Source organism: Molothrus ater, chromosome 6 (assembly GCF_012460135.2).
Source record: "Molothrus ater isolate BHLD 08-10-18 breed brown headed cowbird chromosome 6, BPBGC_Mater_1.1, whole genome shotgun sequence".
In the NCBI taxonomy this organism is placed as follows: domain Eukaryota; kingdom Metazoa; phylum Chordata; class Aves; order Passeriformes; family Icteridae; genus Molothrus; species Molothrus ater.
This window is the reverse complement of record NC_050483.2, coordinates 25,304,970-25,319,338: the sequence shown is the minus strand read 5'-3', so window position 1 is coordinate 25,319,338 and position 14,369 is coordinate 25,304,970. Positions and strand designations below refer to the sequence as shown.

At 40.3% G+C, this 14,369-nt stretch overlaps 1 protein-coding gene across 1 annotated transcript in view; it reads right to left on the bottom strand.

Annotated features, from left to right (window-relative positions):
• Positions 1-14,369, bottom strand: part of RTF1 (RTF1 homolog, Paf1/RNA polymerase II complex component) — a 28,427-nt gene that overhangs the window by 13,858 nt on the left and 200 nt on the right. The window contains exons 2-4 of the mRNA XM_036383945.2: positions 11,788-11,898; positions 3,336-3,483; positions 1,646-1,850 (exon numbers count right to left, since the gene is read on the bottom strand). Coding sequence (XP_036239838.1) covers positions 1,646-1,850; positions 3,336-3,483; positions 11,788-11,898 — 464 coding nt within the window. The remainder of the gene's footprint in view (positions 1-1,645; positions 1,851-3,335; positions 3,484-11,787; positions 11,899-14,369) is intronic.

Genomic DNA, 14,369 nt, shown 5'->3' with positions numbered 1-14,369 from the left:
AGCCACTGTCATGCTAGCTTTTTCATGCTTAAACTTCACCTTTTTACTGGCACTGGTCTGTATAAGAATGATTGCCACGTTTCAAGTCCTCCTTCAGCAGCTGAATTCTCATCAGACTCAGTTTCTGCAGAATAATTTAGGCACTTCCATGTCTACCTTCATGAAATATATCACCCTGATGTCTTATTTTCAGCCACTGAATTCAGAAGAGTAGTAATTTCAATAGAACAGACCCAAGAACAAGATTCCACTGCACCCTGGACTGGTCATTGCTTTAGTGAAGTGTGCATATGGACATACACAAGAAAAAAAATAGCTTCCAAAAACTGAAATTCATGTGTTATCTACATGCACACTACACAGTCGATTCTTCTTCAGTCCTTTACACCTGGATTTTGTAGACAACAAACTGAAGTGTCAGATGAGCTCATTGCCCTTTATGCCTTTAACATGAAGCATGACACACAAGGCACAGGCATTATAGCAGATGCAATGTCTGCTGTAATCCAAATGAACTCACAGCATAATGTGCACACAAAGAGCTTTTAAAAGATTAAATTTATCATAAATGACTACCCCACCACCCCCTTAGTTCTAACTGCCAAGACTTTACACAGACAGCACAAATTCATTTAAGATTAAATCAGTAACTCAAGCTTTGACTGTTTAGCTTGTTTGTATCAAGTATTCTCCAGCATTCATTCTAGAACAGAGACATTCAGTTACCAGGAAATAGAGAGTAAAATTTGAACAATACGATGTCCTTCTATATGATCTAAATCCAAACTTACAATCATTCTGATCCCTTTGAGGAGAGCAGCAGACCACATAAGATTCTGAATGTGGTGTTAAAATCAAGGCAGGCAGGCAGTGCTCTAGCTATTGCTTGGACAAACACAGTTTGGCAGTTGCTTGTATTGACATGATTTACTCAACAGATGTCAGTCTTCTAGGGAAATTTCTCAGCAAGTGAGAAAAGAGAAGGCACTAAAGAAGAAAGAAACTCGAGAAACCTTGTCCCATACATGCCAAATCCTTTAGATTAAGACACATGGGAAGTAAAATACCTTTACTATATAAAGAAGCTGCCTGGACAGTGTAACAGCTACAGACAAACAATAAAACAACAGTACATAAGGTACTAAAGATTCCATGAAAAGGACATATCCAACACCACTCATTATTTCAGTATCTCTACCTTCTATTAGGACCCAAACCAGTTTCACACCCATATACAGGCAACCCTAACACTGATCATGGTTTTCTGAAAAGTTGCAAAAACTCATGTACACCTTATGCTTTGTTTGCCTTCCCAAAGCATCAACACATGACAGTTAATACAAAAAAGATGAAGAAAAGCAGGCCTTCTGACTGTCTGGCATCTAACCTATGGGGCAGTAAAATAACTACAAGAGTAGCTGATAGAACCAGGCATATTCAACAGCTGAGAAACTTTTAGATACTGTCTCCTACAAGAATATGCAGAACTCCTGCTGTGTGCTTCTTAACTACTATAAGGACAGTTTAGTTACAAAAAATATACAGTCAAGCTTAACTCACTAAACAGTACTGAGAGCACAGTCAGCATACTCCCTATGCAGCCTTTAAGAATTTGCTACCAAATATCAACAGATATAAAATTCACCTTCTCTTTAGCACTTCTCTCTTCTCTATCCGGTTAAACAGCTCCTGCTCTCTCTCCTTTTCCGTCATTTGTTCCAGTCGAGCTCGGTCTTCTTCATCTCCCATCAGGTCTTCTCCATAGCCATCATGGAATTCCTCATCTTCAGATGAAGAATCTGAATCTGAGCTAGATGAGGAGCTGTTGCTTTCTGAGTCAGAGACCTCTCCTAAATCAAAAATATAAGGTAATGAGATTCAGCTGGGGCAAAGCCCAGCCACTTCATTATAGCATATTAGCAAGGCATAACATGAATTAATTCTACACTTGTCTTCCACTATACTAAAAACATACCTATAATGCAATTTAAGGCCAGATCAAAATTATCATAATATATGTATGCTAAAAAAATTCTAAAATGAGTGGTACTACATTTGAATACAAACTGGGTTATAATGAAAAATTCTTAGTAGAACAAACAAATTTAAAAGGCCTTTTAGTAATGTGTTGCAGTCCTACAGTTAGATTTCTATGCCCATATGCTTATGTCCCTGACAAGTTGCTTATACAGCCATGAATTTGTGTGCACACACCTCAAACACCATGATCAACCACCACGGAATTAACCACCTCATTATAGCAACCTAAATGACCAAAATTAGTCATACAAAGACTGCAACACTATAAATTGCTACACCAGGAGATAAAGTTGAAACCAATACCCTCAGGGCTGGCAATGCCCTGTTACTGTAACAAGTCCTCCCAGCTCCAGAGGGGTTTAGGGAACAGCTGACTCCTCTCTAGTATTGGGTAATACCACCTTTAAACTTGATCCAAGTCCAAACGCTTTGATTGTCTCACCTAATTGACTAAATAACATTGAATTACGAAAAGCAGGCCATTAGGATTCCTTCTTTCACTTCCACTCTGGTATTGGTATTTCTGGAAACTTCCAGCTTTGCAAGCTCACACTGTGAAAACCCTTGATTTGTAAGCGCTGGTATATACAGGTGCAGTCACTCCATGCTTTTGTCTGTATATGCTGTGCTTGATACACTTAAAACTTTAAGCTCCTTCATGTACTTTTTTAACTTCCTTTTTTAGCATCAATGGAAATTGCAAGTAAGCACCTGCAAACCTTCATGGACATGATGAAAACAGAAGATAGGAAGTTTGCCCAGCATTGAAATGTATTCAATATTAATTAAAAAAAATTCTGACAAAGTTATAAAATTATTTTTCTTCTTCTATGTCAGTATAAATGTGCAAGAATTCCAATTCAGAGCAAATGCATAAAAGATAAGCTCTTATTTGCATCACAAACACTATGTACCTTTCCCTTTGTTATCACAAGAAGTTTGGGATGGGAAAGTACGTCAATGAGAATCAAAAATGCTTCCCACATGGATAGATAGGACATGCTAGAAGGAAGCAAGGAAGCCTCTTTTCCAGGAGAAAGTCAAGCAATGAAATGTCATTCATTCTTCAGATGAAATAGCATTTACCTTGTAGTTGTAATGGAGTGCTCACAGCAATGCTACACTGAATTACTTTAAGCCACAGTAAATGTAAAAGTTACTCTGACTGTTAAGTTACACAACTAAAAATCTTTGAAGATGGTCTTCAATATCACCATGCAACATTTCTCTCCAGGGTGCACAACAGGTAAGTTCACTTGGAATCACTCTAAATAAATGCACAGGTATTATCTTACCCTCTTCAGGTGCCGAGCTCTCGGCCGAGCTGTCTTTATCCGAGCTGCCAGAAGAGGCAGCTTTGTTCATCTGTCTCTTCATGGCTCCTTTCTTCTCTGCCTTACCCGCTTTTCCCTTTTTCTTGTTTTTAGAACCTCCAACAGTCCACTGCAAGGAAAGAAGCAAGAAAGGGATCGTGAGATACAAACGCCACTCTCTTCTCCCTTCTCCAGAACACTGGAGTAAAACCAGCTGAGAAATAGTCCAACACCTGACAGCAAAAAAACCATACAAGTGTAAAGAAGAGAAAAAAAGAGAAGCCAATAGGAAACTTATCACATAAATGAGAGCCTTTTTTGGGAGAGGTTTTCGGGAGTAGAGTGTTGTGCGGTTGGGTGAAGCTTTTTCTTTGAAAAAAAAAACAGTTTTAACAGTTGGTAAATGACTGCTTTTAAAAGATAATGAAGACTTCAAAGTTGGCAATATCTGCCAAGCGAGGAGGTATTGAAAATATTTTCCTAAGAAAATAATTTTAAAAAATGTGTCCAATGTGTTTGTAAAGATTAGCTTTAGTTTACTATTGAACAGAAGCAACTGATGTTTTTCCAGAACTAGTTTAACCAGGAGCAGATTTTACATTCATGAAGGACACCAATTATATGTGACAGCCTCTTCAAAATCTCAGTTTTACCAAAATTACACAATGTCTGTATTTCTATGCAACAAGCCAACAGTCCACTTATAGATGCAGGTGGTGGCACTACCCCCTATGTATACAAAGTGGAATCAAATCAGAATCAAAGAAGTCAGGGAAAAAAAAAAAGAAAAAAATACAGTATCAAGTCCTAATTTTAATTTTCTTTTAATGTCATATTTTCAGTTAACTTGGACCATAGTTTCCAAGTACAAGACTTACACCACCACCAGACAGATAGCCATTTTAATTCCCAAAGTCCCAGAAGAACTAGGGTTTACCTTACAGTGTGATTTCTTAATAGAATTTTTACATTGTTTCAACTACCTGGGTAAAGATAGAGGGAATAGAAGCAATAAAGATTGCCCATATATTACTTAAAGGCATTACAATATTTTGCACTCCACCACCTCTTTCTAAAAATTCTCCAGGCATGAGACCCTCAGGCTTTTTACATTATATATATATACATATATATATATATATACATATAAAAATAAATATTTATATACACACACAGATCCTCTAAATACCTGCGTATTATTCTCATCTTTCATGCACATCACCATCTGGTTGAACATAGAGTCTTAAAAAACTAGTCATAATGCAAGTGAGCAAATACACCTGTGCATAAGTGAGGTCTTGCACTAAAAACTACTCTAAGTGGAAAAAAAACCACCTTAGATTTGACCTCAGATACATAAAAACTTCAGGCTTCTTACCCGATCACTCTATCCTGGGAGATGAATCAAGAATATCTCTGCAGACAGTCATCATTCCATCAAATTTGATAAATTGTTCTGTCTGATAAGACACCATCCTCAGAGATCCCTGGTGTTCAATTACTCCAGATGAAACTCAAGCAGGTAATTATAAGCCACTACCTAATCTAACAATACCGAACAAATACCTTTAGAATTTGCCAGGTTTTGATTACTCTCACACCCAACCTTGTACTTTCCATGTAACCAAATGCTTCATCATGTACTTTAGGCACCATCAGAGTATTCAAAAGTCTCTGTCAAGGCCAAAGCTGGTTTTGTTCTTTTTCCTAAGGTAAAAGTGATGAGCCTTGCAATTCATACCCTATGCAGGTACCCCAGAGTCTGCTATGGTCCGTAGGACAGGTGAGAAAAAACTGCACAGAAAGCTTCTAACTTTATACTAGCCTGAGCTGGAAGTTTTTACTGGCTTCAGCATTAAAGTTTTACTTGTTCAGTGTTACAATATTGCTGTCTAATATTATTTCTGGTTACTATGCTCATATAAATCAGTAAAGAACAAGCTGGCACTCTGTCTAAATCTACTCAAATCTCAGCATTAAGGAATCATCTCCCAGGTGAAGAGAAAAGTGCATTTTTGCTATTTGCTCAAACACCCACCTACCGCTGACTTACCAGAGAGGACACAACAGCAAGAAAAGTGAAACTCAGTGTTTAGCAGTGATGAAGAGGTGCCTCCCTCCCAGAGCTCTGCCACTTCTTTTCAGTGTTCTAATGCTGAATTATACCTCATGTCAGCATGCTGCACAGCAAGGAAGCAGCACACAGAAAGCCACAGTCGAGCAGCACAGTTATATCAAGACCTTGAGAGGTCATGCTGAGATTAAAGAAGCTAAGATCAGATAAAAACCAGCAGGGCCTCAGTGAATAAAATGTTTGATAACTGTACATACATGTGTTACATATCACTGTTTTCAGCTTTTAACTCACTAGTAGAATTGTGGATAAAACCTGTGACCAGGAAGATAGGACTGAAAAGAAACCTATGTGACAAACACTTGGAAAAACAAAACAAAACAAAAAAACAGCAACCAAAACAAAACCCACAAAGAAACATCAAACAAAAAAATCCCACCTAAACAACAAAAATCCCAAACACACAAACAATGACAAAAAAAAAAAAAAACCAAAAACAAAAAACCCCAAAGCAAAACAAAAACAAAAAACCCCACAAACAAAAAAACACGCCATCAAAATGAAAAAATGAAAAACCACCCAAACAAACCAACACGGGACAAGGTAATTAAAATTCTGCTCTCTCATCTAGGAAAATGTGCTTTGGTTTCTATTTCACCCTGGAGATAACACTTCATCTCATTTTTGTTCATTCAAGTGACCTCTATGTCCATCTTCCAATTTCAGTGCTGTCACAAAGCCAAATTCTTAGCCAACTCAGTTGCTTCTGGGCTTATTCAGTTACCTCAATCCCTCATGAGTGCCTGGTTATTCCCAGAACAACTACAAGACAAGACAAGAGTTAGGACAAATCTTGGACCACTCAAAACCAGGACAAGCACAAGACTCCTAGGCTCACAAAGTGCATTTGGACACTACTGCACTTGCTGTTTGGACACTCAATGATCTATCTGCTCTGCTCAGAGAGCATGGCCAATATGAATTTCTTCTTGCAACAGAGGAGGACACAACAGCTTAGCTGGTCTAGGAAGGAGAGGGAAGGAAATATTGGAAAGCCAAAGTCTTGAGTCCCTTCCTCATTCTCCAGCACACCAGCAGAAATCAAAAATACAACATGTTCACAATGCAACATCAAGTAAAAATGCACACAGTTATAGTCAGAAACATTTCTTTGCTCTTTTTCCCTTAACTCCAAACAACAGTCACTTTCCAAAATGTGTCCTCTACTGCAGTTTCTCCAGGTCCCCTCTTCCACTCTGCTGCAGTCAGGCAGCCCCAGTCAATGCCTCTCATGCTTCTCATGACTGTACTGCCTGCTGGGAACAGCCCCTCTATTCAGCACTGCCTCCTCGGCCACCATCTGGAACCCTCCGTGGTTCCAGACACAACAAGTTAATAAAGCCGTGCACAAGTGTAGTGCAACGTGCCCTTCTGCTTATTGTTCAGCACTACCAAACAACAGAGCTTTATGGCTCTCTCACAAGAAGGAGCCAGAAGAGCCTTTTGAATTTCCCTCTTGCTGCCAAGGTTCATAGTGCTAATAGCCTGCATGTTTCCTCCAAGAAACAGTTGGACATGATGATCCTAAAGGTCCTTGTCAACCTAAATAATTCTTTGATTCTAAGAAGTCCAAATTAAGCCACAGTAACCAGAATGGACTTAGGGAAAAAAAAAACCCCAACTCACCCCATTAGAAATTACCTAGATTTAAAAGTCAGCTCTAGAAAAAACAACTACACAAAGTGATTTAAGAAAACAATGTATAGCTCAGCAAACCTGGAACATATTTCCAGTAGGGAGACGAAATGAAATTGTGGGGAAAAAAAAGAAAAAAGAAAAAAAAGAAAAAAACCCTATACCTGAAGTGAGCTCAGAATACAGAATTGTTCTACTGCTCAGGTAGTTGCTACTTCCTTCTATTCACACAGTACCTAAATGCATTAGACGCTGGGATTTTAATTTGCAAATAGGTGTTCTCCCAGCTTTTTTTTAACCCCTTATCAAGCCAGAGAGGCACAAGGGAGGTTGCCAGCCTGTCTTGCCATATCCAATGGCTTTATAAGCAAAATGCAAACTACAAGCCACAACATCAAAGCAACATAAGTCCCTTACCAATGTGTTCCTTTCCAAGGCCAGAAAAACTTCAGTTGTCCTGTTGGCATTGCATTTAAGTGCACCAAGGTAGGTAACATCAGCTCAGCTTACAAGCTCTCATGCATTCATACAGGAAAAAAATAGGGCAGTCCACCAGGCAAGCCATGAAACTACAGTTCCAGCCTGTCTGAACTCAACAGCAGGAAGCACAGATATGAAAATAAGGCAGAATTTACTGTCTTCAGGCTTTCTCAAAGCTTGGAAAATTCTACAGACAGCACTCCAAGAGCTTCAAGGAGGAAAATACTCTCTACCACTACTTTTAAAACAAAATAGTAAATAAAAAGTCCCTGTTATTTATCCTGCCTTTACAGGATCTACACCTGTCATTTGAACACCTCAAACTCTTTCATGATGATAACAGCCTAGCAATCAGAAAACTTTAAGAACTATTTTAGACAGAGAGGAAATTCTAGGTACAAACACCAAAATGGAAAGGAAATAAGCAAATAAAGAAAACACCTTTGGAAGCCACAGAAGAGGCTTTCACAGGCACTGGCTGAAGAAGGCTTCATGGACCAAAGTATCACCAGACACCTGATCTACCCTTTTCATTCAAGTACAGCTCTAAGAAGCTCCCAGAAATCAAATCCTTAGAAGTTATCCCCATGCTAGTTTGCAATATAAAGAAGTTAGTTACAGATTAAATTTTATACCAATTTTGTCCACAGCTTATTCACATTATTCCTTTGGACATGCCAGCCTTCACACAGCTTGTGCTATTCAGATTTGCACTTGCACCTTATTTGGAGTGGAGGAAATATCACCACCTCTCTTACTTGAGAAAAGCTTTACTATTGCACCCATTCATAGCTGAAGGAAACTGTCTCTAGGAAAAGTCAAAGTTACAAAGCACAGTCTATAAGCTGTGTTTAAGAAGATTAAAGCATGGCCTGTTTCAAATTTCCTAAGCTTGAAAAAAATGTGTGGCAAAGGCCTCACAGGACTGGAGAACTCACTCATTTTTGAAGGTTTAATTAAGCAGTATTATAAAATAAAAGTACACAGGAAAAGACAATATTCAGTACTGTAATTTCTACAAACCCACAAAAAGACATCCCCAAAACAGAAAGAACACATGCAGTATTCTGTTCATCTATGCTTTGCTGGAGTGCTCTAACTTTAAGTGCAGTAAGGAGATACAAAAAGGCATAAAACCCTCTAGGCTGTTACTTGAAACCAATCTCCTCACTAGCTGCATGACTACTGCTCTTCCTCCTCTGTCCCGTAGCTCTTGACAAGATCTTCAGCTATACAGGTCCCTAACAAATTATCACATTTGTAAAAAAATGGTATAAACAGATAATCCTCACTAAACTCCAGAACAGTACTAAGCACTCATTATAGAAGTTTTCTAGTTCTGGAAGGATATTCTGTCCTGACCCTGTAGGTGTTGAAAGGCAGAACTGAACTCTTCCTGCCAGTAGAATGAGTGTACTTTTCAAGAGAAACAAACAGGAGCTCCTGTAGCACTGTGGCTTTCAGTCTAATCAACACTAATGTCAGTAAAGTTGTTCCAGAAGTCATCCCCTCTTCTCACACAACAGAATGAATTATCTTACTGTAAGCAAAGATGCTTAAAAGGAAAAGCAAGAGCCCAGAACTAACCTACTGCAATTGAGGAACATCATCCACCTAATGCCCTCAATCAGTAACACGAACACTTTGTGGACACACAAACCTCTGGCATGGTAGCCCCAGCAGGAACCTGGCTAGCACCAAACTGGTTACATGTAGAAAGCTACCAGTTTGACAGGGTGAGCTCTTGAGCAGACATGGTCACACACCAGATAAAGGAGCCATCTGTGTCCAGATTAGTACATCTCTTTGCAAAGGTGGCTCTCCTCATTGCAATGCCCTGCAGTCATTGCTATTTATCAGCTCTCTGAACAAAAGACTAGAGTGATTCAGTCAAGAATGCCCCACAGCTCCACCAGAAGGCAGTTCAGAGCATCCCTCCTATTTCATTACTTGCAACTCACTTTCAGTCTGGTGGCTAGGAAATTTGATTCAGACCACAGAGGTGGTTACGGAAGTGTTACAGAAGTGTTACAGAACTCAGCATCTGGGAGAGAAGCGCATTCTCACTGATACACATAAATATAACATAAAAGATGTAGTGACATCCCTTGGGCACTATCATATAGATGCAGCATGATTTGTACCTGCTGTTATTTAGTAATTCCAAAATGTTTTTTCTCTCCCCTATGCCCCACAAACTTTCCTCCCTCTAAAAGAAAGCAGCATGCTGCATTACACTCTGCAATAGATTTAGGCTTCTTTCCTGTACATGCAACATAGTGCCAATCTTGGAACATTTAGTGCTTTCCAGGAATCACAAAGGACATGCACATTGAAAAGCCTCTGTGGAAACACATGGGTACGATTAGGAACATTTGTCCAGGGCAACAATTTCCATGCTTTTGCCTCAAGGTCTTCACCTTGCAGGAAGTCAAATAATACAAATTCAACTTTTAGATCCCCCCTACTCCAAATCCCAGGGTTGAACAAACTTCAAACCAACCACAAGAATACTTATTAAAACGTGAGTTATTCAGCAGGACTAATGCAGTCAAGCCCAGGAAAGGAATGACTGGCAGAAGCAGAACTGTTGTAAGCCAGCCGCTCATCCTGCTGTGACAAGCAGCAGTTCAGAATGCATATTTCAGGCACAGGAATAGAAGCAAGTGTCCTAATTACCTCTTCTCTAAATCTTTTTCCTCTTGCTGCATGGAGGTCAGAAAGAACATAGTATCAATTTGAAATGACATACAGATTAGAAAGAGTATCAAACACGCTGGGTGCAACAGTAGCACCGCTGATCCGCAAGGTCTGTGCAAATTTGTGAAAAGGAATTGTCACATTCTACACAGAAGAGAAAGGTAGACCTTACTTATTACACAAGTTAAAATTATGACAGCTTTCAGAGATAAATTCAGAATGGAAGGCTTTATCATCCACATGCTCTCCACACCCAAGTCTACTTTTTCCAGACAAGCTGGTCTCCACATAACTTAGAATAAATAAACTGGGAGCCAGCAGATCTGAACACACACCATGACGTGACAGACTGAGTAGTTCCCCAATAAGAAACCTAATATATCTAGGTTGTCCACTATTTTGTCTGTCTTTGTGCCTTAAATGCATATTAGATATACAAGAAGCAGGTTTTTTAAGAAAATGATTGATTTGGAACAGAGTTCCAAGCATATTTATTTTTAAAATGCCTCAGAAAGAAAATTAAACTGCACATTCTTCACAGTTATTGGAACAACTCTGCTACACTAACAAATACTTTACAGTTTATCACTGGCCTACCCTGTTAGGCTACAAGTTGCCACAATGGATAATCTGTACTGTTACTTTAGAAGGAAAAAAAGTACAAAAACCCACACCAAACATCTCCCTGTCAAATATTTAAGAATAGGTGGAATAGCAAAAATATTTGTAAGCTTTCCAGAAATTGCTTTTACTCACATACCTGTTTAACATTTGTCAGTACCTGTTTTAATAGTTTTTTTAAATTTTTCTTTTCTTGATGCACAGGCTTTTGACCAGCTCTAGACTATAGTACCAAGAACAAATACTAAAAACAGAACCAGCAGATAAGCACTGTTATACAAGAAATTGAGAAACCTTAGAAAAAAGTAATGCTGAACTCTTTCTTGCCTCTTTCTTCAAAGATGTCAATCAAAACACACCCTGTTGCATATCCAAATGGCCAGACAGCTAATTCACAGCACAGTTTTTGGAGAATAAAAGTAGCTAAGTAGAACAGTTTTACTACCTGTAAAATAGTACTATCCGCCTTGACCCTTCTGTCACGTAGGAAGCTCCACTCAAAAGGTGAAAATCTCACTCCCTGAATTCAGAGTCCAGCTTTAGCAGCTTCACTGCTACTTCAACAGCAAGCACAACACAGGAAAAACACTAGTTTAAAGCAGGCAGCTCACCACACCATATGAATGTGGGAATAAAGTGGCAGTCATCTTTTCTATATACAGACTATTTTGTGTACAATTAGAATTCAAAACATATTCATTAAAAAAAAAATCTCTGGCCTTAATGGGTCTCCATCATTGTTAGCCAGTCCCACCTTATGAAGTCAGCAGGCTAAATATACTGTATGATAAATACACTTTCACTGCTTAGGTATGATCAGACAAATAGCCCACAGCAACGTCACTGATAACGCGATAAAGTCACCTCATCATCACTGTCTGATGTCTCAGAGTCCGAGGATGCTGTAGGTTTGCTCACAGGTGGTTCCTTTTCTTCAGAGTCACTGCGCTTCCGTTTGGCCAATGACAGGAGCTCCTGGTGTAAAAACACACACATTTATTTCAAAGTGTTGTGATTAGTTTTAACAATCCAGGTCAGTGCATGTGCAGGTTCTCTGCAATATCTGAGCACATCTCAGTAGCACAATCATTGCCACCTACTAAGGAACAACTCTACCTGTGTTTCATAAATATACATGTGCACGCACAATTTTAATACTGGATGCTACAAAAGGATTTTAAAGATAACAAGCTATAAAAGGTAACTATTACTACCATTACTTTCTTGGCATAAACAATGTAAGACAAGTTACTTTCAGAGTCATGTTCAGATCTGTCTTATTTGGATTGGGTAATAATTCAAAACCACCCTAACTACACCATGAAGCATCAGCTCTAAAAAGCCAAATACCAGTAGATAGCAGCCTTCTTCTCCTCAATAACAGAGATGTCTGCAATTATACACTTTAAAGGGTAAATGCTTTAGGCATCACTTTTACATCATGTTTGGTAATATTTAGTCAGTTTGGACAGTCTGTGAAACTTAGTAGAGCTGTTCTGCTCAAAAGGAAGCATTTTCACAGGCAACACACACGCACACAAAGAACTACATGGCTCTCAAATACTCTCATCATCTTCTGTTCATCACTTGTTCAGGTGACACAAGCAGTAGTACAAAGCAAACATTTTTGAAGCTGTGTTACTGTCTTTGCAGTCTGGGACACAGAATCTATTCTCAGAAACATTACTCTGGGGTTGATGAGTCTTAGCTGTGTGTAGAAATACAGCCACACCAACTTCTGCAGTCCTGGGAAGTTGATGCTGGATTAGTTTCCATTAGTTCCACAACTGGAAGATTATCTCAACAAACTGATTACAATTTACTACCTCAAATGAGAACACAAACACTGCAGAAACTGACGGTCTGCCTACTTACCAACAAAGAAACTTTTTATTAGTTCATTAGCAATGGCATTTTACCAACTTCTAAAGAAGCCCTGCAACATCAACATAGCACAACTGTACAATTAACAGATATCTGGAAGCTCCTGAAGAAGCTTCAGTGCTTCTCTTTGGGAAGCTCTTGAAGGGAAGCACCACTTTAAAGCCATATTCCTTTTTCTTTCTTTCTTTCTATACTTGTTCTGTTTTCCAACATACTATATTTAAAAGGCTGCTAGCCCTTTGATTCAACAAGCCTAGATTGCCATGGGAACCTGTCAAACATTTAATCTACTCAGTATTTAACATTTAAGTCAGTATTCTCTCGTCTCAAAAACATGGCTTCCCTGCTACCTGATCTTCATCTTTGCACACACACCTCCCTGCTGTCACAGTTGCTACAAGCAGCTCAGTGGAGGGGAAACACCTACTACTCGGGTCCAGCTGCAGATGCCTGCTGCCAGTGAGGGATGGAACAGATGCAGAACCACGTGGTTACTCCTACCACCATCACTCCAATTGTCTGACTGATGCTAGAGCTAGTTCAACTCCCATTTTCAAGTTCTAAAACTATCAAACTGATACATTAGCAGTGAGATGTTGGCAGTGCTAAGGACTCTAGAGGTATACAAGATCAACCACATCAGCTCCAGTGTATTTGTTTTAATAGAGTATCTGATTGATTTTCCTGAAGCCCCTGTCTGCAAATGTATTTTTGTGTGTTGGGGAAGGCTGTTTATTGCAACATAGCAACAGCTTCTGTATTAAAAACTCTGAAGGTCCAACACATAATTTACATCAGACATGCCGGCTTCAGCATATTCGATCTGCCAAACTTCTCCCCGGAGCAAGCACTGCCATCCAAACTGCAACACACTTCACCTATAATGTCTTTATTTAGCCATTGGAAATCACACCATCAATACCTGCTACACCAAAAGGTGAATCTTTGAAAGCAGCCCGCTCCACAGGGGGAGACATCCCCTTTGCAACCCTGACACGCTTGAACTCACACCAGACATCGCACTTACAGCCCCGGGAGATGCTCGGATGACCAATACATAAATACTACCCTTCTTACATCTACAGGCTGGTTTCCCACCAACAGAGCTCTCCAGCGCGGTCACCAAGATTGAGAGGGTCGGATTAAACACGCATTAACACTCCAGGAGCCTGCCTGCCCCGAGGAGGGGCAGGGACCTGACACGCCGTTCTCCCGGCGTACCAAAGTAGCATGGAAAAGTTGCCCAGCCCTTTGGGCCTCTTTCCCCACTACTCGAGGTGAGAAGACCACTGGCAGCCGGGCCTCGCTACCCCCTGCTCAGGGCCAGACCGCCCGGAGCATCGCCCCGGAGCATCCACCGCGCCTCCGTCCCGCCGGCGCCGAGCAGCGGGCCCGCTGCAAAGAGCCCCCGCCAACGCGGGCCTCCTGCCAGGGGCGGGCCGGGGACCCGCCGGAGGGACGCGGGCTCTGCCCACGGCGGCCGCGGGGCCCCATCGGGCTGAGGAGGGCGAGAGCGGCGCGGGACCACCGGGCGGGAGCGAGGGAGGGATGGCGGCGCCGAG